The sequence below is a fragment of the Labeo rohita genome, chromosome 25 (genome assembly GCF_022985175.1).
Source record: "Labeo rohita strain BAU-BD-2019 chromosome 25, IGBB_LRoh.1.0, whole genome shotgun sequence".
Taxonomy (NCBI): domain Eukaryota; kingdom Metazoa; phylum Chordata; class Actinopteri; order Cypriniformes; family Cyprinidae; genus Labeo; species Labeo rohita.
In genome coordinates this window covers 17,216,193-17,243,297 of record NC_066893.1, presented here as the reverse complement: position 1 = coordinate 17,243,297, position 27,105 = coordinate 17,216,193, and the positions used below count along the sequence as shown (strand labels likewise).

General features: G+C 34.8%; 1 protein-coding gene across 1 annotated transcript in view; it reads left to right on the top strand.

The window, feature by feature from the left end:
* The window catches only part of shank2b (SH3 and multiple ankyrin repeat domains 2b), a 122,148-nt gene that overhangs the window by 1,682 nt on the left and 93,361 nt on the right, over window positions 1-27,105 (top strand). Inside the window, exons 2-5 of the mRNA XM_051099366.1 lie at window positions 15,125-15,318; window positions 20,620-20,823; window positions 23,185-23,256; window positions 26,410-26,518. Coding sequence (XP_050955323.1) covers window positions 15,133-15,318; window positions 20,620-20,823; window positions 23,185-23,256; window positions 26,410-26,518 — 571 coding nt within the window. The 5' untranslated portion in view covers window positions 15,125-15,132. The remainder of the gene's footprint in view (window positions 1-15,124; window positions 15,319-20,619; window positions 20,824-23,184; window positions 23,257-26,409; window positions 26,519-27,105) is intronic.

The window sequence follows — 27,105 nt, the reverse complement described above, 5'->3', positions numbered from 1 at the left end:
AAAGAGTTTTTAGGTCAGCATTATTCAGACACGCCACATTATGCGCAGATTCAGGTTTTCTCCCATCCACTGCTTGGGTACTGCTGGTCTCCTGGGCTTTCCAACCTGCGACTCCATAGCAACGGAAAAGACCGATTCCACTAGTGACACTTCTCAGGGCCGCCGGAGCCACAATCCATTGTATCTTCCTTGATAAGTATCAGGAGACTTTAAAAGACATCTTGCCCTAACTCAGGCACTCAGCATCCAGTGGCTTTATCAGTACGTTCAGCGATTGTTCCGGTCTCGGAATGTTTTCTGCTGATGTCCTGATGTTTTGATATGAAACGGTATCTCACAATAAAAATTTCTCTTCGGAAACTGTACAGCAAAGGCTAAGTTTAAGGACTACAGGAAATGTCAGAAGATGGGAAATCCACCTCAGCTTTCAACTTGATATGCACTGACAGTTCCGTTCAGCAAATTCTGCCTTTGCTGCTGCCATCTCAGCCTACTGTACCTCAGCAACATGTCAAGATGTGATTTTCCTCTCAAGAGTCCTAATAAATACATCAGAGCTCTCTTTTCATTTCCGAGGCATTCAGTGGGGCTTTTGACCAACGTGCGACATTCAAATCACAATGTGTTTGATTGCTGTTGTGATTGAGAATAAAAGATCCCAGTCAGATTGCCTCCAGAAAACGGTAATTAGAAGACAAACAACATTATCAGTATTGTAAGGCATCTTCAGTGTGACGGTCAAGGGTTCTGCTTATAGCAAAATAGGAGGCGCAGCTGTGCGGCTGTGGCGATCTATCCATTACGGGGATGGGGTTGGAAGCTCTCTGTTATCCTGTGTCCCACTGAGATAAGAAGCGGAGAGAAGGATTTTAGCAGACTGGATTTGCAGCCACACACTGTCCACTTCAGGCTTCTAAGCGATTTGTGTACACAAGCAGGCCCAACAGATGATTCCAGGACTGTGACGGTCTGTCTGGTTTATAGCAGCTGCAGTATTGGAGAGTAACTAACTAAAAGTAGTATAGGTGTTCAAGCTACTTTTTCCACGTCTGTGCTGAGGGAATTATCAAATTTACTTACCCAAACTGTTCTTTCTCTCTCACTGAGAGAACTGTATGCAGCTTTTGGAAGTACAGTTTATTCTAGTGAATCGTAGTGAATTTTAAATGGTCGTTTCATAAAGTTTGAAAGTCAATTTCAATCCAGTAAGTCAGTTCGTTCTAAATGATCCTCCTGTAACATTTCAAAATTGAATCGTTCTGTTGAATCTTGTTCTTCATAATAGCTATTTTTCTCATTTTTTCAGTTCATCCTAAACAGCCCTTCTCTCATATGTAGCTTTTGAAAGCTTTTCAGAAATTCTTAAGGTTTCCACTACAAATATCATTACAAACATTACAGACTACCAACTCTTAACCATTAAAATCATTAAAAAATGGTTTTCTGTAGAGTATTTTGGGACATATTCCAATAGGATTTAGTGCTTTTTAACAGAAATTTTAATAGAAAGTGACAAATTACTTGTAGAGACCAACAGGGTCCATTACTGTTCACATTAAAACCTGTAAAACCATTACAACTTCTGTGATGGATTCTGTTGTTTTTGTCATCAAGGATATGTAACGTTTGAACATCCAGTTCATTATAGTGAATTGGTTCTGCCTAAAGTCAGATTCATTCATGTGAATCGGTTCATCCTAAACTGGCCCTTCATTCTTAAGTAGCATTTGAAAGGCCAGTTCATTCTAGTGAATCGATTCTTCCTAAATAGCTCTTTCTCTCATATGTAAAGCTTTTGAACATTATTCATTCTAGTGAATCAGTTCATGCTAAATAGCCCTTCTCTCATATGCAGCATTTGGAAGTCCAGTTCATTCTAGTGAATCGATTCGTCATAACAGCTCTTTCTCTCATACAGTATGTAGCTTTTGAAAATGATTCATTCTAGTGAATCGGTTCATCCTGAAAAGCCTTTCTTTCATATGTAGCATTTGGAAGTCCATTTTATTCTAGTGAATCAGATCTTCCTAATAGCTCTTTCTCTCATACATAGATTTTGAAAATAACTCATTCTAGTGAATCGGTTCATCCTAAACAGCCCTTCTCTCATATGTAGCGTTTGGAAGTCCATTTCATTCTAGTGAATCAGTTCTTCCTAATAGCTCTTTCTTTCATACGTAGCTTTTGAAAATAACTCATTCTAGTGAATCGGTTCATCCTAAACAGCCCTTACCTCATATGTAGCATTTGGAAGTCCAGTTAATTCTGGTGAATCGGCTCTTCCTAAATAGCTCTTTCTCTCATATGAAGCTTTAGAAAATGATTCATTCTAGTGAACCGGTTCATCCTAAGTGGTCCTTTTCTCATATTGTATGTGGCGTTTGAAAGTCGGATTTATTCAACTGAATCGTTTCATCCTAAATAGCCCCTTCTCTCATATGTAGCATTTGAAATTTCAATTCATTTTAGTGAATCGATTCTTCCTAAATAGCTCTTTCTCTCATGTGTAGCTTTTGGAAATTATTCATTCTAGTAAATCGCTTCTACCTAAATGGTAATTTTGTCATAATGTGGGGTTTAAAGGTTGGGTTCATTCAAGTGAATCAGTTCATCAAAAATGGCCCTTCCCTCAGATGTAGCACTTCATAGTCCAATTCGTTCTAGTCAGTCAGTTCCTGCTGAATATAGCGCTTTCTTTCAAATGTAGCTTTTAAAAAATATCTCAAATTAGTTCTAGAGAAACGGTTCATGCTACATGCTCCCTTTTTCATTCTCTTTTTTTTGCATTTTTTTTAAGTCAGATTCATTTAACTGAATCAGTTCATCCTAAATGGCTCCTTCTCTCATATATAGTGTTTGAAAGTCTAATACATTCTAATGAATTAGTTCTTAAGTAGTTAAGAAAGTAGTTCTTTCTCTCATATGAAGCTTTTGAAAATGATTCATTCTAGTGAACCAGTTCATCCTAAATTGTCCTTTTCTCATACTGTATGTGGTGTTTGATTTATTCTAGTGAATCGCTCTTTCTGAATTATTCAGTTTATTCTAGTGAATCGCTCTTTCTTTTATATGTAGCTTTTGAAAATGATTCATTCTAGTGAACCAGTTCATCCTAAATGTTTTTTTCTCATACTGTCTCTGTATCCCAATGTGCATACTATCCACCCTATCTGCCCTAAATAGTATTGAAAATTACTACCATCACAAATAAAGAATCTAGGATGGATAGTATGCACACTGGGACGCAGGCTGTATGTGTCGTTTGAAAGTCAGATTCATTGTAGTGAATTGGTTCATCCTAAATCTAACTCTTTCTCTCAAATGTCATTGTGAACCGGTTCGAACTAAATGGTCATTTTCTCATACTGTATGGTATTTGAACATCTGATTCATTCAAGCGAATCGGGTTGAAAGTCCAATTCATTCTAATGAATCAGTTCCTAGCTATTTCTGTCATAGTGTTTCCGTTTCTGTTGATTTATTATACTGACATAAGTTGTGTTGGTGATAGCAGAGATTATAAGTTTATAACAAGTCCGTTTCAACAATTTTAAGATATGATATCACGTCGTGGGGTACAGAGAACAGTCAAAGCAATGCAAAGCAGTATAATGAAGGAAGACTGTAGAGAGGATGTCAGTGGGAAAATAAAGCTAATTTAGAGTTAAATTAGGGTAAACTGTAAATTAGAGTGTTTTTGTTTTATTTATATAAATGTACCTTTTTAGATTGAATACTATTGCCTTTAATTTGAGATAAACAATAATACAGAGTGAGAGTTTAAAATATATATGTATTGCTTAAGTAACTTTAGTGCTATTTTTTGTTTATCTGCTTCAACGTACAGTTAGACTGTAGCATGACAAACTACAGCTGAGTAGCTGTTTATCAAATTAATGGACATAAGTGCATTTCATTAAGATCTGATGGCTTCATTATTATATTATATGCTCTTCAGTTAAGGACCGCCGTGTACTTGACAACACGTGGAGTGAAGGAATCATTAAATGGAGTCTCTAAATTGATTTAATTTTCCCTGGAGAGTGAGCGGTTGAATGGATGAATGAATAAAAAGATGAAAACCTCTCTGAGAAACAATATACTGCCATTGTTTGTACTCCGCTGATATGGTGTAAAGCGGCGGCGGTCCTCCGGGGGCAATAATTGTTCCCCGTATTGACTTGCGGATTCCTCGATGAGCTCAGATTGAACGTAGCCCACGGGAGGGGTTAGATGACATGTTGTGATAGAACTGGGCCTTGGTTCTCATTTATTTTTTATCAGCTTCACCTCACTTGTTTAGAACGCTGATGTTCAGACAGCTCCAGAACTGCTTTGCTGTGATTCTGCTAGTCTCGCACCACCATATATTTGAGCCCCAGTCTTGCCCTATTTTACAGCTGCGTGGTGTAGCTGTGAAGTCACCAGGGGTAAGGCAAGCGGACACAGATCCAGGCCAGCCCGTCCCCCATTCGCTCTCCCTCTCATTTCGCCTCTGTATGCCACTTTTCCTCTCCGTCTTGCTTGCTCGAACTCTCTTGTTCCTTTGAGTCCCTCAGCTCTGTTTCTCTCCTCTCTTCTCTGTGGTTTACTCATTGGCCCAGATGAAACCCACACTTTAGTTACCCTTCTCCTTCCAGACAGTTCACAGAAGCAAGCATCACTTCTGTTGCTCATTCAAATATGGCATCTAACGGCTGTGGACGGGAATGATAGCACACACCGTGAGGTTTGTTGAGAAGAGCTGTCCTATTTCTTTTCTAAGCGATTGGACTTAGGACTGTCGCCTGGCGGATGATAAAATGGGCAAGAAATCCCTTTGAAGGAGGGAGTCGAGCCATATTTGCAGACCAGTATTTTAAATACTTTTAAAAGTGGAAAACATGCAACTGTTAAAGAGCTATTTTGTTGTTGAAACTTAATGATTAAATGATGATAAATAATATTTTGACTAGAATAAAATCAGTGAATTTACACTACCGTTCAGAAGTTTTTTTTGATATTTCTGAAAGTCTCTTAAAAACAACAAGGCAATTTGTTTTAATACAGCTAAAACGGAAATGTTGTGTTAGGGGTGCATAATTAATCTTATTTTTTTCATGTTGTGATTTTTGTGTCTCTCTATTAATTAAGTACAATCACCTGCATTCCTGCTGGTTGTTTTTCCTGAAACCTTTTTGTTGTCTTGCATTGGTAACAAGCCTCCACAAGCTATCATGTTAATGTTTAATATTAAATCATATTATAAATATAATAAATCTAGAAATTAGACGAGTTAAAATAAATCATGCATATGAGTTGATGTTCTCTTGATTTGTACTCACGTGAAAGTGCAATAATTCTGGCGAAATGTAAAAAGAAATTTGTCAAATTACAGTAATCATCATGTATGAGCAAAATAATTGTGATTTTCAGATTAAAGGCACAATATGTACGATTTTTTATTAAAATATCCAAAAACCACCAGAACAGTGTTATATATTTTGCTGACTTGGGTACTTACATTATCCCAAATGTTTCCAAGAATGTTTAAGTCCAGAGAAATAAGCAATTTTAAATAGTGTAACGGATCATGTCCAATGACAGTGACCTTAATAAGTCTTTAATACATTAACTCATCCATGAACATGATTTCTACCCGAGTCCCGACGGATTGCATCGGCTATGGGGATGAAGACAACAACTGCCGTTATTCCACACTCAATCACGGTGTCATCAAACTACGCTTTTGACTCTTTGTTTGTTTTGAATATGTGCCCTCTAGTGGCAAATTGTACATATTGTGCCTTAAAGGAGTAGTTCACTTCCAGAACAAAAATTTACAGATAATTTACTCACCCCCTTGTCATCCAAGATGTTCATGTCTTTCTTTAGTCGTAAAGAAATTATGTTTTTTGAGGAAAACATTTTAGTATTTTTCTCCAAATGGATTTCTGTGGTGCCCCCGGGTTTGAACTTCCAAAATGTAGTTTAAATGCAGCTTCAAAGGGCTCTAAATGATCCCAGCTGAAAATAGGGTCTTATCTAACGAAATGATTGGCCATTTTCTAAAAAAAATAAAACTGTATATACTTTTTAACCTCAAATGCTCGTCTTGTCTAGCTCTGCATGAACTCTGTGTATTCCAGTTCAAGACAGTTATCTAGCGAAACAATTGATTATTTTCTAAAAAAAAAAAAAATTGACAAGTTATATATTTTTTATACAGCGTTTACTATGTGTATTCCAGTTTAAGACAGTTAGGGTAGGTCGAAAAACTCCCATCTCATTTTCTTCTCCAACTTATTGGATTAATTTATTGGATTAACCTACATTTCTGTTTTTTTTTTGTTACATCCTTTTTTTTTGTTAAGGGTGTTTTTGGTCTGCTTTGCACGTTCACTTTGTAAACATGTAGGATGAGCGTTCACGCAGAGCAAAACAAGACAAGCATTTGAGGTTAAAAACCATGTAAATTATATATTTTTTTAAAAATACAATTTAAATACTTTTTAATCTCAAACGCTCATCTTGCCTTTCTCTCCCTGAACTCTCTGATTTCTGACTCAAGACAGTCGTATTTTCTCCCTCAACTTCAAAAATCATTTAAAAGTAAGACAAGACGAGCGTTTGACATTAAAAAGTATATAAATTGTATTATTTTTATGAAAATAACCAATCGTGACACTAGATAAGACCCTTCTCAGCTGGGATCGTTTACAACCACATTTGGGATCGTTTGAAGCTTTAAACTGCATTTATCAGTCCATTACATGGAGAAAAATGCTGAAATGTTTTCCTCAAAACACATAATTTCTTTACAACTGAAGAAAGAAAGACATGAACATCTTGGATGACAAGGGGTGAGTACATTATGTGAATCTTCTTTTGAAAGTGGAGCTTTGCTGCTTATTATTTTTAGGTAAACTTTTTATTTCAATACAGACATGAGCATGGACCCTTTTGATCATCAACTATAAGATCCTAGCAATGCTGTAGAAATCATCTATAGAACACTGTAGCAACGCCTTGGCAACCATCCTAGCATTATAATGGTGAGTTTTGCATGAGCAAGCACTAAAACCTAGTTCCTTTTCTGTTTTTGTTTTATGAGGATGGGATTTGGGTTTTGGAATTGCTATATTGCAAAAAATCTGAACCCAAGAGCTTTTGATGCAACATCCACAGCACTTTTTGATGAGAAGTAAATTGGTTATGAAATATTAATGGTCGTGCATGGTTTAATGAGTGGTGTAGTATTAGATGCTTCTCTTATATAAGAAAAAAATACGCTGTTTATGGGAAGGTTCAGCTCTGGGAGAGCTGTCAGTTCCTGGTAATGTCCATGTTTCTGAAACAGCAAGTTTGACTGCCCTCAGGCAGGCTTTTGGAAGAGAGCAACCCAGTGTTCACCGCTACTGCTGCTGTAAAATGATACAGTGACTGTGTGGAAGTGAAGTAAGCTTCATATGAGATGTTCCTCGACAAATCTTAGGAAGAAAAATCTGTTGTTTTTCAGGATATTAGGGTGGGCTTAATTCCCTCCTGAATCCTTCTTGTGTTTCTCTTTTCTTTGATGAGGGTAGGATATTAAGGTACGAGGGCATGACGCGTGTTTTAAGCCGCAAACATTATGACAGTTTATAGCAAACTTGCCATTTTTAAAATGCTTAATGCATCACTTCCATTAACGTTAACAATGCAAATGTGTTTAGTAGTTGTCGTGGCAACAGTGGCAGGCATTCAGAGTGAATATTTGGGCATTACCTTTAATAAATAATTGCTGGAATGAAAAGGCGTAGGGCTTTGCGTGTTTGAAGTTAACAGGGAAAATGCAAAACTTTAACTTATTAAATACAGTAAATTATGCTTCTAGGTCAGTATGTGCTAGGTTTTTTCTCCTTGAGAATTGCTGCCATATATTAGGAACTTGCATAACCAAGTGGAATAAATAATTACCAAAATAGGCAGACAACAAAAGTGTCTCTGAACTAATAATTAAGTCAGAAAATACAATGTATGATTTTGTATTCTAGAGTTTGATTTGCATGTATTTAATGTGTAAAATATTAAATATCTATCATTAGACACGTTTTAATTATTCTAATTATTATTGTTTTGTTTTGTTTTGGTTTTTGTTATTTTTCAATCTTTTATTTTTTTTTTGTCTTGTTTTTCCTTTGCCTCACTTTGCTCATGCTGTGTATTATGTTTTGTTTTTATTTGTTTTTTCTTATGCTTTGTTTTGTTTTGGTTTTAGTTACTTTTAAGTCTTTTATTATATTTTTTCTCTTGTTTTTGCTTTGCCTTGTTTTGCTTAAGTTGTGTTTGCTTTGTTTTGTTTTTTGTCTTGTGTTTGCTTTGTCTTGCTTTGCTAATGCTTTGGTTTGGTTTTTGTTATTTTTCAGTCTTTTATTTTTATTTTTTTGTCTTGTTTTTGCTTTGCCTCACTTTGCTTATGCTTTGTTTTTTGTTTGTTTTGTTTTGGTTTGCTTTGCTTTTTGTTATTTTTCAGTCTTTTATTTTGTTTTGTTTTTGTCTTGTCTTGTCTTTGCTTTGTTTGTTTTGTTTTGGTTTTGGTTATTTTTATGTCTTTTATTTATTTATTTATTTATTTGTCTTGTTTTTGCTTTGCCTTGCTTAGCTTATGCTTTGTTTTTTTTTGTTTTGTTTTGTTTAGGCTTGGTTTTTGTTATTTTTTAGTCTTTTATTTTGTTTTTTTGTCTTGTTTTTGCTTATGCTTTGTTTGTTTTGTTTTGGTTTATGTTATTTTTAAGTCTTTTATTTTTGTGTTTTTTGTTTTTTGTCTTGTTTTTGCTTTACCTCACTTTGCTTATGTTTTGTTCTTTTGTTTTGTGTTATTTTTCGTTCTTTAATTTTTGTTTTTTGTCTTGTTTTTGCTTTGCGTTTTGTTGCTTTGTTTATGATTTGTTTTGGTTTGGTTTTTGTTATTTTTAACTCTTTTGTTTATTTATTTAGTCTTGTTTTTGCTTTGCCTCGCTTTGCTTATGCTTTGTTTATTTGTTTTGTTTTGGTTTTCAGTCTTTTATTTTTGTTTTTGTTATTTGTTTATTTATTTATTTTGCACATGCTTTGTTTTGTTTTGTTTTGGATTTTATTTTTGTTTTTTGCTTTGCCTCACTTTGCTTATGCTTTGTTTTTTGTTTTGGTGTTTTGTTTGGTAGTTGTTTTGTCTTTCTTTGCTTTGCTTATGCTTGAAGTAAAGTTTAGTTTTGGTTTAGTTTTGTTGTGTTTTGTTTTAATTGTTGCCTTTTTATAAAAACCACTCATTTTAAAGTGCATGCTAATCTCAGCATAATAAACTGTATCTATATTTGTTGATCATATCTGCATGTAACCTCTGCAAGGTTACGTTACGCTTGTAAAGTCACTTTAAACTACTTACAAGCAAATAATATCTAATTAATTCCACAAGATGAAAGCCTGTACTGTGTAATTTATTTAAATGCCCACAACTGGATAATATTCACTTCACAGGAAACCAATATATCACCCAGCGCACAATGACACGGCTGCGAAAGGACTTCAGTGAGTGTCCGTGTTTATCTGTCAACACTAGAGTTATGTGTTAAATCTGCTGGCAGCTTCCTAGCACTGAAGTGCATGTGGGTGCAATTTCCTCTCCACGCTGTAAGGTTTTAATTGGTGGTACCCTTCAAGCGATAGTCGACAAATGCTTCCTGCCTCTTGAATTCTGTCTTGGTGGCGGGTGATTGTAAAGGTCGAGCGAGAAAACCTACACTGACAGCCCTGATGAATGACAGGGCCGCTTGACTGAGCCACTGGGGAGAGAGACACCAGAACGGCTGATTTTCTCCAGCGCGTCATTGCGTGCGACATTTAGCGTAGAAATGAAACCCAGGGCTCGGTTTTGCTAACAAGCACGGGCACATTCAGAACGTTACCTTAACATATTACATAAGCTGATTGTAAGTTTCTAGGTTGCGTAACATATCGTACAAGCGTATTCTTACACAAAGCCCCCTTAATCGTCATATTGTGGTGTTTTATTCAATAGCAGTTATTAGGCCACCTACACATCGTAGTTTAGCATCATCAAGACGCACTAGCACGGAAAGGTCAATTTTATTATTTGCGAACCTTTCACGGGGTAAAATGCACAGGGAATGTGGTGATTGCTACTAATTAATCTTCAGCTGTCTCGCTTCGTCTCGTTTGCGTATGGCGTCATTTAGGCTTTAGCGAGGAGCCGTTAGTCAGATATTTCATCTGACCTCTTTGCTTTAGTTACTGTCTGAGCCTCTCTCTCTCTTTTTTTCCTCTCGCGCTGTCTCTGTCACTGTCACTGTCTGATATTGCTTGCTGTCTTCCCCCCAAACACCCAGACATTTTGTTTGCCGTTCAGAAATCCTGTTGTGATGTCTAATGCTTGTGTACACTTTAGAAATATGGCGTGTGCTAACCCAAGACACAGAAAACAGCTCCATCTGTCCCTTTTGGAAACCTTTAGTCCGATGTAAAAAAAAAAAAAAAAAAACAGGCAATAAAATATACAGTAGGGTCCAAAAGTCTGTGAGCCTAATGAAGTGGGATTTAAAATCTAGCTAAAAATAAACTAAGTTTAGGATACAAGACCTTACTGTATTTATTTTATTTTATATTTTATAAAATTTTTTTGGGAATTTTATTGTCCAGTTTATAGTTAAGCACATTTGTGTGTGTGTGTGTTTTATTTTTCCAGTTTTATATGATTTGTTTTGTTTGGTTGTTTTTTGATTTGATACTCAAGGTGATTTCTAAGTTTTTATTATTTTATTTTATTTTATTTTATAACAAAATATTTATAGTTTTATTGTCCAATTTATATTTGGATTATTTTTTGTGTTTTATTTTCCAGTTTTGTTTGATTTGTTTTGTTTTGTTGTTTTGTTGTTTTGCTTTGTTTCATTTTAATTTTATAGAAACAAATGGACACTCTAGCTGATTTTAAAGTTTTTATTTTATTTTGCATTTATTTTATTTATTTTTATTTTATTTTATAACAAAATGTTTATAATTTTATTGTCCAATTTATATTTAAGTTACTTTTTGTTTCATTTTCCAGTTTTGTTTTATTTGTTTTGTTTTGTTGTTTTGCTTTCTTTTGCTGTAATTTTATAAAAACAATAGGACGCTCAAGGTGATTTTAATGTTTTTATTATTTTATTTTATTATATTTTGTTTCATATTATTTTATTATATTATTTTATATTTTATTTTATTTTATTTTTAATTTTTAAATATAATTGTATTGCTAAATGTATATTTATTTTGTAGCGTTTTTTTTATTTGTTTTGTTGTTTTTTATTTAGTTTTGTTTCGCTGTAATTTTAATAAAAACAATGGGGCAACCTAGCTGATTTTAAAGTTTTTGTTATTTATTTTATCTTTTTTGTTTCATATTTTTTGTTTGATTTGTTTTGTTGTTTTTTGTTTCACTTTGTTTCACTGTAATTTTATCAAAACAACCGGACACTAACTAATTTTAAAGTTTTTATTATTTATTTTCATTATTTATTTTTTATTTATTATTTAATTTATATATTTCATATTATTTTATTAAATTATTTTATATTGTATTTATTTGTTTCATATTATTTTATTAAATTATTCTATATTGTATTTTTATTTTTTTAGATACTTTTACTGCCAAATTTATATTTATGTTGTTTTTGTTTTTTTTGCTGTCATTTTATAAAAAACAATAGGACACTCAAGCTGATTTTAAAGTTTTTATTTAATCATTTTATAATATTTTATTTTATATTTATATTGCTTTTTTATATTTTTATTGCTTTTTTATATTTCAGTTCTTTTTTTTAGTATTTTATTTTCCAGTTTTATTTTGTATCACTGTCATTTAATACAAACAATGGGACACTGAAGGTGATTTTAGTTTTTTTCCTATGATTTTCACTGCCTTTAAAAAAAAAAAAAAAGAAAATAGGCCACTCAAGGGGAATTTTGATGTGTTTTGGGAATAAAATTCTATTCATTTATAATAGGCTTCTGCCTAAGGTGCATACAAACCTTTACATAATAAATGATTGTTGATTTTATCTGCATGTAAATGCTGCATGGTTATGTTACACTTTAAAGTTGCTTTGATCTACTTAAAAGCAAATAATGAAAATAAAGACATCACATTTAAGTTAAACGTGGCTATTTTGTTCATTCAACCAAGTCTGTGATAAACAAGGGCTTTTTCATCTACTGGTGAGTCAGTTCAATTATCCCTGCAAGGGAGCAACGCCCCAAAAGATGGAGTAGAAATATTAAAATGACGTGATATACAGTCTGACATTTCAGTGTACCGCTGAGCTCCTAAAGTCATCCACAGATGAAATATAAAGGCACTCGGTCTGGGCAGATAGGGACTGTTCAGAAACATTTGGTGAACCCAGTCAATTCACAAAAGGCCACAGACAGATAAACAAGTGGAGCTAAATGACCAGACAGTAATACGAAAATATTACATATGGGAATAATAAGCACTCAAGTCAACAGCAAATCAAACTTGGTCCCTTATTGTGTATGATTCATCAGTCACATTATTCCAAATTAATGACAAAATTGTCTTGGTTATCTTTAATCAAGATATAATAATTTGCTCTATCTCTAAAATGACTTTCGTTTCAGCTGACGTCGCCTAGGCTGAACAATAGGCTGGTTCATCAAAAGACCCATTTTTAACAAAGAACAGTTTTTAATCGCTTAGAGGTTTTGAGTTGACTGTGTGGTTTAATTTTTTATTTTATTTTATTTTATTTTATTTTATTTTATTTTTATTAAAGTTATTATAGTTTGTACTTATTGGTTAATGTTTCATTTTATTTTCCAATTTATATTCCAGTATTTTATTGTCCAGTTAAAGGAGCAGTTCACTTCCAGAACAAAAATTTACAGATAATGTACTCACCCTCTTGTCATCCAAGATGTTCATGTATTTCTTTCTTCGGTCGTAAAGAAATTATGTTTTAGGAAAACATTTCAGGAATTATCCCCCTATAGTGGACTTCAATGGTGCCTGTGAGTTTGAACTTCCAAAATACAGTTTAAATGCAGCTTCAAAGGGCTCTAAACGATCCCAGATGAGGAAGAAGGGTCTTATCTAGTGAAACGATTGGTTATTTTCTAAAAAAAACTTACAGTTTATATGCTTTTTAACCTCAAACGCTCGTCTTGTGTAGCTCTGCACTACACAAAGCCCCTAAACAGCGTAAAACAACAATGGTATGATGATTTTAAAGTTGGAGGAGAAAATGAGATGGGAGTTTTAATTCTAAAGTTATTTAATTTAACTCACAATTCTGAGTTTTTTCTCAGAATTGCGTAATACAGACTCGCAATTCTGACACCTCTTTTTCAGAATTGGGTTATTTAAATTCGTAATTGCTTGTTATAAGTCAGAATTATGAGATATAAACCCGCAACTGCGAGTCATAAAGCTAGAATTGCAATATATAAACTTTTTTTCTCAGAATTGCGTGATATAAACTCAATTGCAAGTTATAAGGTCAGAATAGCGGGATATAAACTTGCAGGTGTGAGAAATAAAGTCAGAATTGCAAGATAAAAATTCACAAAAAAGAACTGAGATGTTCAGAAGAAAAGTCAGAAGAAAAATTAATTCTCAGAGTTGCAAGTTCATATCTCGTAATTCTGAGAAATAAACTCGCAATTCTGAGAATTTATCGCAATTCTGCCTTATAACAAGCAATTACGAGTTTATATCACAGAATTCTGACTTCATTTCTCAGAATTACAAGTTTATATCTTGCCATTCTGACTTATAAAAAGCAATTAAGAGTTTTTTTTATCACACAATTCTGACTTAATTTACATCTACCAATTCTTTTTCTCAGAATTGTGAGACATAAACTCGCAATTCTGAGAAAAAGAATTGGTAGATGTAAATTCGCAAAAAAATGGCAGCTGTAGTTGCCAGAATTTTATCATAAAAAAATACAGTAGCAACGTTTTAGGTTTTATGGTTTTAACTTAAAGTTACCTTTAAATTCCGTAATTTCATTAACTGATGTAATGTCAATGTACCAACATACTAAAGTACTGTCACATGATGAACCAAAGCCCATCACCAGCAGTTCTTATTTTAAAAAAAATATTTCTTTTACCGTTAAATTCATGGTCATTATTTACAGTCTACATTTTTTACTTTTTATTCAGTGGTGGAAAGGAGCCCTCAAGCAAGCCGGATAACTTAGAAATTTAATATGAAAAATATAGTTTAAAATGAACTTTAAATCCTAAAGTCACACTTTATAAATCCATAACACCTGTGAAATACGACAGTAATGTAAAATCTACTTTAAAATTACATTTATGGTGCATTAGAGCCCAATTTTTATAATATTAAAACGAAATCAGAGCAAAAATGGTGTAGAATTTGATTTATTGTAAACCAAAAATCACAAAGGGTAGCCATTTTTACTGCTTTCTTTCAAAAAAGGTTTTAAATAAACATTTAACAACATTAGATGTAACATACAATCTTAATGTACAAAACTGATATGAAAAAACTGAGAAGAAACAGTTATTTCAACATTGTTGAACCTCTGGGAATGTTAATTTACGGTTATTCACTGTAAATTTTACATTCTTTTTCCACTTCCGAAAACGGTATACTACCGTAAAATTACACTCAATGTCTAATGCAGATTTTCACTGTATATAGTAGCTGTTAACCATGGAACAGGTTTTTATTGTAGCATTTTTACAGTCTTTTACTGTTAAATTCACGGCCATTTTTTACAATCTAACTTTTTTAATTTTTATTTAGCGGTAAAAATGAGATTTCCATAGATTTTTATGTGTTTTGGGAATTAGAATTGAATTTCATTATAATTCATATGCTGCATCTAAAAGTTCAAAGGAATGTTGCTTTGAAATGCTTACATGCAAATAATATCTAATAAAATGTATTTTATTTTCCACCATATTGGGAATTTATTTCTTTAATTAATATTATTTATGTTTTGGTTAATACTTAATTTTACTTTTGTGTAAATTCAATTCAATGAATTAAATTTAATTTGCTCTAGCTTTTAATTTAGCCATTGTGTATGCGGCTGAATTTATTCTAAAATTTGCTCTCTGTCTGCAGTGTTGAACATGCCGCGGAGCCCCATGTCTAGCGAGGAGGAAATGGCTCAGAGTTTTTCGGACTCGGTCAGTTCGGAATCAGACAGCTCCCGAGATGAGCCTCCCAGGCTGGATCGACCTACCAGTGCCCGACTGGACAACAGCCTGCGAGACACAATGCTCATCTGTGTGGTCATCCCTGACCTGCAGCAGTCTGTACGTCCACACACACACGCGCATACAAACACTCGTGTTTCACCTCAGGCTGTCGGGCCATGTGGATGTTTCTAAATTATATTATTACAGTAAATTGCTTCCCTCTTACAGTTTTAGGCTTCTCTGGAGATCTGTTTGGGTTTTAGAGGACTAAAAAAATGGAACACACGCAAGTGGGATAGGCGACAAGTATTTTTGACCTATTTCACGCACGTAATGTCGAAAATTACGTTGTCATGCTTTAAAAGCTTAGAAAAGCAATATCATGTAGAGTCATTCAACATATGTAAAGCTAATAGTTTTATTGGTTATTTCTTCATGGTAACACTCAAGCCAGATAAATTAGACATTTAATATGAAGAATATAGTTTAAAATGAACTTTAAATCCTAAAGTCACATTTTTTAAATCTGTGAAATCTGTGAAATATGACAGTAAATTAAAATCTACTTTAAAATTAAATTTATGGTGCATTAGAGCTCAATTTTTGTAATATTGAAACCAAATCAGAGCAAAAATGGTGTAGAATTTGATTTATTTTTACTGCTTTCTTTCAAAACAGGTTTTTTAAAAATATCTGTGTCTGTCATTACTGAAACTGTTATTTTGGGAGGAAGCAGAGGATTGAATTGTCCTTGCACATAGCTGATGTGGTTATGGTTAGTATATTGTGCAAGTTATTGCCAGTGTCGCATCTATTGAGCGTTACAATTATCTTAGCTTTCCATATTCTGTATTTACATGTCAACAATACCATCTCAGTCACGCTGAGGGAATAAGAGGGAGGTACGATAGATTTTACTAGTTCTGAATGCCATAGAACAAGATGCTGTTATTCAGATAAAATAATTTTTTCAAAGTTTTCCCAAGAAGCAAAATGTTTGAGCCAATTTGTGCAAAATATGTTAGTTATTTTCAGATTGCATTAGTGGTGAACACATTCTCCAAGAGCATTTGACTGAACAAAATTCTTTGCAGTGAAGGCTGAGTCATCAATATTTATACTGTAGTTTGTTTTACCTGAAGTGAAGAAGATTTTGATTGCCTTTATCTGCTCAAAGGGAATTTTGTTAATATTTAGGAGTTTACAATACCAGCATATAAATGATTTCTAAGCCTTTATGGTCTAAAAGACACAAAACTTCAAAATACAGTTAAAAGAATATTTCATCCAAAAATTTAAAAAAAAAAATCCTGAAAATGTTTCTTCATGTGAACACATTTGGAGAAATTTAGTATTACATCACTTGCTTACCAATGGAACCTCTGTAGTGAATGGGTGCCATCAGAATGAGAGTCCAAACAGCTGATAAAAACATCACAAGTAATCCACACGACTCCAGTCCAACAATTACTGACTTAATGTTTATAATTAATTAATCAACAATTAATGACTGCATGTTTGTAGGTTTGAGTCCACACACTGCAGCTGAATTCGGTTGCCTGTTTACCTTTTAGTCCTTAACTGCATTCTGTACACACATAATTCACTAAAATACTGGAGTGACAACCACATTAACTCCCGAAAAATACAGGTAGTGACAACCACATTTACAGAAATTTTAACTGAACGACTTGTTGTTAATGACGTATTTAAATGCGCATCAGAAGTGTGTTTTCATCTGTATGTGAGATGCAGTCTTCATCTTAGCATATTTTGACACGGGGATAGTTGTGCTCACGAGCCCTGTGGTAAAGTGTCAGTGTTGCCAGATCTGCATAGAAAAAAGAGCAACAAAAGCACAAAAAACACTAAAACTCCCAAATGCTTTATGTTTTATAACACCAAAAAAAAATCATATATCTCATATCTGCAACAGACCATTTTATTAACTCCATAAAGTACCCAGATTTATGAGCTCAGACCAAACAACATGCAAAAGCGCTTGTAAATATGAGGACATGGCAACACTGCAGGACAGTGCTCTCTACAGCAGCCTCCCAAGGATAGGCAAACACAGCACGTCTATCAGTGGTAATTTAATTAAAATCAATGGACAAAAAGAGTCTTTAGGCAAAAAATGGCAGATACCAAAAGGTTAAATTCTTAGTTACTCCCACAAGACACCAAAATTTTGCTACCGTTATGTGGGAGTGCCTGCTTTTCCGTACACACATGGAACGATCATTTACGGGACTCACTCCCGCATTTAAATGCAGTTGTCACTTCTGAAACTTGTAGTGTGTATGTATCCCTAGTGTAAAACGTCAATTTCCTGTTGTCCTCTCCCTCCCCAATTCTGACTTTTTTCACAGAATTGCATGATATAAAATCACAATTATGAGATAATAATTATCAAAAAAAAGTCTGATATGTTCTCAGAATTGCAAGTTTATATCACAATTCTGACTTAATAACTCGAATTGCTTATTATAAAGTCAGAATTGCAAAATATACATTGCAATTGTGACTTTCTCAGAACTCCCAATTCTGAGAAAAAAAGTTTTTAACTCGCAATTCCAAGTTTATATCATGCGATTCTGTGAAAAAAAGTCAGAATTGTGAGTTTGTATCATGCAATTCTGGGAAAGAAAGTCTTCACTGACATATATTAGAATTATTTGGACTGTTTTCACTTATAAATGGTGCTTTATCTGTGCATATTTCTCCCCGCATTCAGATAAGACTGTCTGAATTTAAAAATGTCTTAATGATGGATTTGTTTCTTATAGACATGCAACTTTTTACTTCACAAGATGTTAATTAGTGTATTCAAGTCAAGTGAAGATTACTTGCGAATTACTTTGATGTTTTTATTAGCTGTTTGGACTCTCATTCTGAAGGCACCCATTCACTGCAGAGTATCCATTGCTGAACAAGTGATACAATGCTAAATTTCTCCAAATCTGTTCTGATAAAGAAACAAACTCATCTACATCTTGGATGGCCCGAGGATGAATACATTTTCACTTTTGGGTCAACAATTCCTTTAAAGGTGACCTATTATTTCCCTTTTTACAAGATGTAAAATAAGTCTCTGATGTCCCCACAGTGTGTATGTGAAGTTTTAGCTCAAAAAAACCCAACAGATAATATTTTATAGCTTACTAAAAAATTGCCACTTTTAGGGTATGAGCCAAAACGCTCCATTTTTGTGCTTGTCCCTTTAAATGCAAATGAGCTGATGCTCCCGGAGAACATGGCAGAGCTTCAAGAGCTCATGCCCCGGCATACCCAGTGTAGCCAATTCCATTGTTTTCCTGAGGAATTAGGCTACTTTAACACTGTTGCTGCGGGTTGGAGACCCTGTAATGCTAATTTTATCAATGGAACCCCACCAAAAAACATTTATTTTACCACCCCAGAATGTGATTTTTAATGAGGGACCCCCCTCAAAATGCGATTGGGCTAGTTTTGAGTAGCAATTGGGCGGGTTTTGTTGAGAAAACCTGGCAACCCTGGGCATACTGGTGCTGGCTGCAATTGGGCTACTTTTGGGCTAGTTTTGAGTAGCAGTTGGGTGGGTTTTGTTGCGAAAACCTGGCAACCCTGGGCATACCAGTGCTGGCTGTGATTTAGCTACTTTTGGGCTAGTTTTGAGTAGCAATTGGGTGGGTTTTGTTGAGAAAACCTGGCAACCCTGGGCAAAGCAGTGCTGGCTGCGATTGGGCTACTTTTGGGCTAGTTTTGAGTAGCAATTGGGTGGGTTTTGTTGCGAAAACCTGGCAACCCTGGACATACCGGTTCTGGCTACGTTTGGGCTATTTTTGGGCTAGTTTTGAGTAGCAATTGGGCGGATTTTCTTGTGAAAACCTGGCAACCCTGGGGATACCAGTGCTGGCTGCAATTAGGTTTCTTTTGGGCTAGTTTTGAATAGCAATTGGGCGGGTTTTGTTGCGAAAACCTGGCAACCCTGGGCATACTGGTGCTGGCTGCAATTGGGTTACTTTTGGGCTAGTTTTGAGTAGCAGTTGGGCGGGTTTTGTTGCGAAAACCTGCCAGCCCTGGAGATAACAATGCTTGCTGCGATTGGGCTACTTTTGGGCTAGTTTTGAGTAACAATTAGGTGGGTTTTGATGCGAAAACCTGCCAACCCTGGGGATAACAATGCTTGCTGCGATTGGGCTACTTTTGGGCTAGTTTTGAGTAGCAATTGGGTGCGTTTTATTGCGAAAACCTGGCAACCCTGGACATACCAGTTCTGGCTATGATTGGGCTACTTTTGGGATAGTTTTGAGTAGCGAATGGGTGGGTTTTGTTGCGAAAACCTGGCAACCCTGGGCATAGCAGTGCTGGCTGCGATTGGGCTACTTTTGGGCTAGTTTTGAGTAACAATTAGGTGGGTTTTGATGTGAAAATCTGCCAACCCTGGGGATACCAATGCTGGCTGTGATTGGGCTACTTTTGGGCTAGTTTTGAGTAGCAATTGGGTGGGTTTTGTTGCGAAAACCTGGCAACCCTGAACATACCAGTTCTGGCTACGACTGGGCTACATTTGGGCTAGTTTTGAGTAGCAATTGGGTGGATTTTTTTTTTGTGAAAACCTGGCAACCCTGGGGATACCAGTGCTGGCTGCAATTGGGTTACTTTTGGGCTAGTTTTGAGTAGCAATTGGGCGCGTTTTATCACAAACTTCATAAGCACCACTTGTGATTATAAGCTTGACAAATTCAAGCGGTCGACTTCACATTGCTTTCATATGCAATGTTTAACTACCACATTCCTATTTACAATCATTCTGGTAACACATGAAGGCAGCATCAGTGAAAACAGGCAGAGACAATGGTAGCTTTAGCAACATTAGCCTTGCATAGTGCCAATAAGCGCTTTCAGAAAGGCAATTTGGAAAACAAACACGTGATACTTACTTTGTCTAAACATATAGGGGACTTTACTGATTTTTGCATGAGGGCTAAAGATTTGGGTTCAAGCTAATCAACTGAAAACTACTTAGTTTGACAGTGACTTCTGTGCAAGCTGTTTCATACATCACTACGCTATTGACAACAGACATAAATCTTTTCTGCCCGCTGACATTACGATAATATGACGCACCTAAACACTTATTATTTAATTTGTAAAGTCAAAAAGAGGGTTGAAAGTGTTCATGGGACCCAGGGACCCACAAAAAGTGCTAAAAATGTTTGATATAACCCTTTTAATTTTAATTCTAATTATAAAATGTCATTCTGTCAGTCAACCAACAGCAAATCACATCATAAAACATGATTTGTGCTTTCTCCTGTTGTTTTCTCCCTTTTGAACATTTTAGCACACAAATGTTTTCCCCTAGTTAATCTGTACACCTGCTATGGCCTGATAGAGCGTTTCTCTGTCTCTCTCTCTTTTTGGCTTTGCCAGAAATCCATGAGGTTCAGTCCTGATGCCACAGTATGGGTTGCTAAGCAGCAGATCCTGTGTACACTCACACAGAGTCTGAGAGATGTGCTCAACTACGGGCTCTTCCAGCCAGCGGTGGACGGGAGGGAGAGTGGTTTCCTGGAGGAAGAACGGCCCTTGAAAGACTATCCGTTCTCCACCAATAAAGGCGTTCCAACCCTTGAGGTAACGCAGCGCTAGTTTGTTGCTTGAATGCTGCGGAGTCAACTTAAGCTTGATCCATGATGTAACTTTGACACAATATGTGCAAGGATATCAGAAAGGGACAGGGGACGTCACTATCTGCAAAGTACTTCCACAAACATCCACAGGAATTATGCTGCTAGACGCTGAACTAGAAGTTAATCTGCCTAGAACGGTAGTGCCGTCACCGGAAAGGAAGATTTAGATGACTTTAAAGCGCAAATAGCACACACATTTTTGTACAAAACAATCAATTTAAGTGCTTTAGCAAATATGTAAGCTTCACATTTCTGCTTTTAAATTCTTCAGTATACTTGCCCCATAGACTTCCATTGACAATTTTTATCATTGTTGTATTGTTATATAATAATTTCTTCATGTTTTTTTTTTTTTATAATTAAGGAACAAACCAAAAAATAGGGCAATGGAATCACAGAATCCAGTCATAAAAACGGAATTTACTGTATAACTCGGAATGTCATGGAATTTGGCAAATTTTGAATGTAGAAATCAAAAGTAAGTCAGTACACTTATATAAAAACATATATATATATATTTAAATCAATTAATTAGAGTTGCTTTTGATTATTAAAATTTAATGAAACCATTAAAATGGAATCCAGAAAATTATTCGTATTTCATAAAATATTTTAACTCTCATATTGTAACTTTCATGATTTCAGTTAATTAGACATGCTTTTTGATTAATAAAATTTAATTTAATCATTAAAAGAGTCTAAAAAAATTTAAACTGAAAAAAAAAAAATCAGAATGTGGAAAAAAATTAAACGGAATTTGGGAAAAAAACAAAATGGATTTCTGTGATAATCATAAACAGTTAGGGGTTGAAAGATTTTTCAGGGCCAATGCCAATACCGATTATTACAGATCAAGTTGACGATAACCAATATTTTGAACCGATATATACTGTATGTCTGATGTAAAAATAAAAAATGATTGTCAAAATTAAGAATAACAAGGGCTCTGACAAAAACTTTCTTTAAATGCTTTAAATTATTTTATCAGTTTTCAAATCGGTTTTGAAAATCAACATGAACAATAATCAGTATAAGTAATAAAAAAAAGAATTGTGAGTATACATTTCCATTTATATTTACTATTATTTATGTCAAGGATAATCACAATGACAAAATGGTGTGGATAGTGATAATCACTGCTATAAACTGCTACCAATGGAGCAATTTTATTTAATTTAAATTTATTTTTTATTTTACTTTATTTTATTGATTTTATTATTTTAAAATCCTATTAAAAATCTAAATAATAGTTTTATGGTAACCAGCATTAACAATAATTGGAATAAGTAATCAAAATAAATGAATTGTGAGTATAAATATCCATTTTAATGGATATTATATATTTATTTTATTTTTATTTATTTATTTATTAATGTATTTTTTATTTTAAAATCCAATAACAAAACAAATTGTATTTTTATGGTGATCAACATGAACAATAATCAATATAAGTAATCAAAATAAATGAATTAGTAAAATATTTGTTATTATTTATGTCAAGGATAATCACAATGACAAAATGGTGTTGACAGTGATGATAACTGCTATAAATTGCTACCAATGGAGCAATATTTATTTTATTTTATTTTAGTTTAGTTTAGTTTAGTTTTAAAAATCCAATTTAAAAAAAAGTTTTTTTGTGGTAATCAACATGAACAATAACTAATATAAGTAATCAAAATAATTGAATTGTGAGTATAACTATCCATTCATATTTATCATTATTTATGTCAAGGATGATCCAATGACAAAACAATTTTGACAGTGATGATAACTGCTATAAATTGCTACCAATGCGGTGATACGAGGCTGGCGTCCTTCTTTAAGAAGTGCCTTCTGTACAGGAGCATCCTCAGCTCTCTCTGTGAAAAGGCTGATGTCAGGCTGGTGTAACAGGAACCTTTTGTAGTTCTCCTGTATGTTCATTCAAGCCCCAGGGCCTGATATAATCATATCACTATCAAGGCAGCGACCAGCCAAAAAGAGCTGCAAATGGAGTATAATGAAACATATTTCTACTTTATCATTTGTTTGAGCTAAAGATTATATAAATTATTTATATGCCCTCTCAAAAACGTGTTGGTACCATAATATTTTAATACTCTGATATAAAATAGGGTTTTAAATAATTGTTTTATTAATGTACCATAATATTGGTAATCTTTTCTTGATGAGTGCTGTATTACTTTTAATTTATTTTATGTCAAAATGTTAAATTGAATGTTTAAAGATGACGCCAATTGCTAACTTAAACCAATATAGCATATAAACAGACTGTATTTTTCTCTCCGATTTAATTTTGCAGTTCCGCTACAAGAGCAGAGTGTACCAGCAGCCACACGTCAACGAAAAGCAAATCGAAAAACTCCACACGCAGGTAAGGTTTGAATAAAAATGTTTCTGTGACATATGTAGATTAGCCTACTATGCATATTTGTCAAAAGTGTCTATCTGTGATGCACAGATGGTGATTAACTTGTTTTCCGTTATGATAATTGAGTCTTTTACATACATTTCAAATGGAAACTATTTGCTTAATTGCACGCAGGAGAGGACGTCCTAAGACACGACTGTTAGAACAGGAAAGAAATGTTCAAAAATCATATTTTCTGAATTGAATATCTAACATACAACATTCATTTTAGAGTCTGCCGCTAAATAATGCAGCAGACCGGAGCATTTGCATACATTTGGACTTTCGGGTCGAGATGGTCATTGATGTTGACGTTTTAGTGTTTCGGCCCATTTTTCCTCTGGTGGTCATGAGCGTTTTTGCAATCACCAGTGGAGGTTATTCTACGCTCCTCCCCCAAAAGCAACCCCGAAGCTCCAAATCAAGTTTTAATTGCCGAATTCTTCCAGCACTGTATGTCCTGTGCTGTGCTCGATCTCTTCCTCTTTATTGCTCAGCCTATTTATCTCCCGTCCCCACACTGCTTCCCTCAGCATTTAAAACTCTCCCTCTCATTGCTCTGAGCTTTCAAGCTCCCTTAATAAGTTATTATATTACAGCTCCGTAAGCCGGCAGGGTTTGTAAAGGATGACGTAGGAACAGCTTTGTGTACGTCCTTGTTTCAGAGGAACAGATATCCTCAGATCATACCGAATGCCAGTGCATTATACATGCAATGGAGGCAATTGCTTACAGGGGTTTGCTTAAAATCAGAATGCATTATAAAAGATGAAAAGGTGTACTTGTTACCTTAGAGTTATTTCTACCTGATCTGATCTTTAAAAATATTTCTTTTTGGCGTAACCTAAGGAGAGCTGTAATAACTGAAGAATACTGGCTGTTTGAACTCATTTGAACTCAATGCCAGTTGCTTGGCTGGCGCATTAATGAATTCTGCCATCTTTGCTCATTGTCTATCATAGCACATTCAAATTATTTGGGAAGGATTGCATTTAAAAGTTTAATGCACATGAATGCCACCACAGTGTCTTAAAGGGGTCATCGGATGCTAAGTTTACTTTTCCATGCTGTTTGAACATTAATGTGTTGGCAGTGTATGTACAAATCTACCCTATAATGATAAAAATCCATGCAGTGGTTTTTAATTAATCTGTAAAAATAATATTCCCTTTTTCAAATCGAGCCATTCTCAGATGCCTACCGTTGTCGTGTCACACCCACAGAGGCCGCTCCCACGATAGTTGATTGACATGAGCGTCTTACCTCAGATCAGCTGTAACAGTCCCGCCCTCTTTTGTTTCGATGCCGGAGCAGGGATGTAAGTTAGACAAGAATATCTCCGATTGAGCGAATGAGGTGTTGTGTTGCTGGATGTAATAATGAACATAGTGGTTGTCATTTACTCCCGACATCTGAGCCGCTGAAGATGCAGTAGATTACGTTTGTTTGTGAAGGGAATGCGCCTCCCGATCTACATATATCCGTCTATGTTTGCGCAAATCATTCGTGATCCTTACAGCAGCTTCACTTACAGCAGAAGTTAGTATAAGTGTTTTTTTATGAATCTTTGCCATCGCCTTTCCTAATAAAGTGCTAGTTAGCAAGTTTAGCGGCTAAATGCGGCTAAAGTAAACAGGCTTGTCACTCCACAGAGAGAAGAGAGGGGCGGGGTGAGCAGAGCTCATTTGTATTTAAAGGAGCCTCGACCAGAAGGTGATGATTTTTGCAGAGCTAATTTTGGCGAGGTAAAAAGGGTGTTGTTTTATACTACCATTGACAATTTTTAACCAAAGTCTATTATAGGCTTTTCATTAAGACCCTAAAGAATCATATCAGCTTGTGGAAAATGGGCATCCGAGGACTCCTTTAAAGGGATAGTTCACCCAAAAATAAAAATTACCCCATGATTTACTCACCCTCAAACCTCAAAATACGACTTTCTTTTTTCCGACAAATACAATCAGAGTTATGTTTTTTAAAAATGTCCTGGCTCTTTCAAGCTTTATACTGGCAGTGAATGGAGTTTAAGATTTTGAAGCTCATATATGTGACCCTGGACCACAAAACCAGTCGTAAGTAGCACGGGTATATTTGTAGCAATAGCTGACAATACATTGTATGGGTCAAAATGATCGATTTTTCTTTTATGCCAAAAATCATTAGGATATTAAGTAAAGATCATGTTCCATGAAAATATTTTGTAAATTTCCTACCGTAAATATATGAAAACTTAATTTTTGATTAGTAATATGCATTGCTAAGAACTTCATTTGGACAACTTTCGCAATTTATATGTTGCAGAAATTCTATATGATATAGAATATATGACTACTTTTGAATGCAGAATTCTTTTTTCACCATAAAAGTGTAGCTATAGCATTTCCCAGCAGTCTAACTGTCTAACTATGCTAACCACTCAAACCCTTCAAACATTTTCAGGTTGAATTATTCATATTTATTATAATATCTCTGAATGAATAAACCAGTTTTAGAGGATTTTTGTAAGCTAACACTCACAAAATGGTTTTTACAGTGTAAGAGGGTGAATGTTGACATTCAGCTAGGTGACATCTCCACATTGTAGTTAGCGTAATGGGTTTAAAGTTGTTAGCTAGCTAGAGGTGTGAATTATTGAAAGATAGCGTTGGTAGGACAGGATCCAGAAGTTAAATAATGCAAACTCTAGTGCTTTGTAAGAGTATGGCACTTATTCTATTGTGTTGGAGGTCTTCGTGTGTATGTACGGGGTTGTGCGTAAGAGTTGACGTGCGTTGATCTGTGTTCGTAGCATGCCGTAGCTTGCCAAGTGGTCTCTAACTCTTCGCCTTGCCAAATCAGCTGTGCTCCCTCTTTCTCTCTCTGCCTCTCTCTCTCTCTGATGTCTCTGTACTGGGAGCTGCTCTCCTATCTATTTTTATCCAGCCTTGTATCGCAGCATGTGTGTGTCCCAGAGATCTCAACATGAGAGAGGAAGTGAGCAGAGACCCTTCACGCTCTCGTCAACCATTCATTTCCATCACTCGCTCCTGTTCTTTTACTTCCTCCTCAATCATTAGCTGTCAATGTTTCTCGTTTAACCTCACCTGCACTCTCGTTCTCTCTCAAACCTCCTTTAAGGTCAACCTGAGGAAGTTTATGGACTATATCCAGCATCATCAGGTGGACAAAGTCTCCAAGATGTTGGAAAGAGGGTTGGACCCCAACTATCATGACCCTGAAACTGGTGGTATGGGATGCCATATCAGATAACTTCCAAAATTGCAAATAAAAAACTATTCAGGCTTTGTTTCCAAGCTACAGTTCCAGATTTATTGGTTTACTACACCATTATATTGTTTCCTTTTGTAGTCGGAACATTACATTGTATTTCAGCAGTTTATATCACTGATTTAATCTCATTAATCTCATTTTGCATTGGATGTATTATTAATAATTTTTTTTGTGAGTTAATTATGGAACCCTGTTTCTGCCACTGAATACAAAAATAAAAAAGGTTATTGCAACTTTTTATCTCACAATTCTGAGTTTTTTTCTCTGAATTGCATGGTACAAACTCACAATTCTGAGAAATGAAGTCAGAGTTGCAATATATAAACTTTTTCTCAAAATTGTGTGATATAAACTTGCAGTTGCAAGTTATAAAGTCAGAACTGTGTGATGTAAACATACAATTCTGACTTCTTTTCTCACAATTCAGACTTTTTTCCTCGCAATTGTGAGTTTTTTCTCAGAATTGTGAGATGTAAACTTGCAATTGAGAGTCATAAAATCCAATTTTGAGGGGTGAAAGACTGATATGTTTTCAGAATTGCG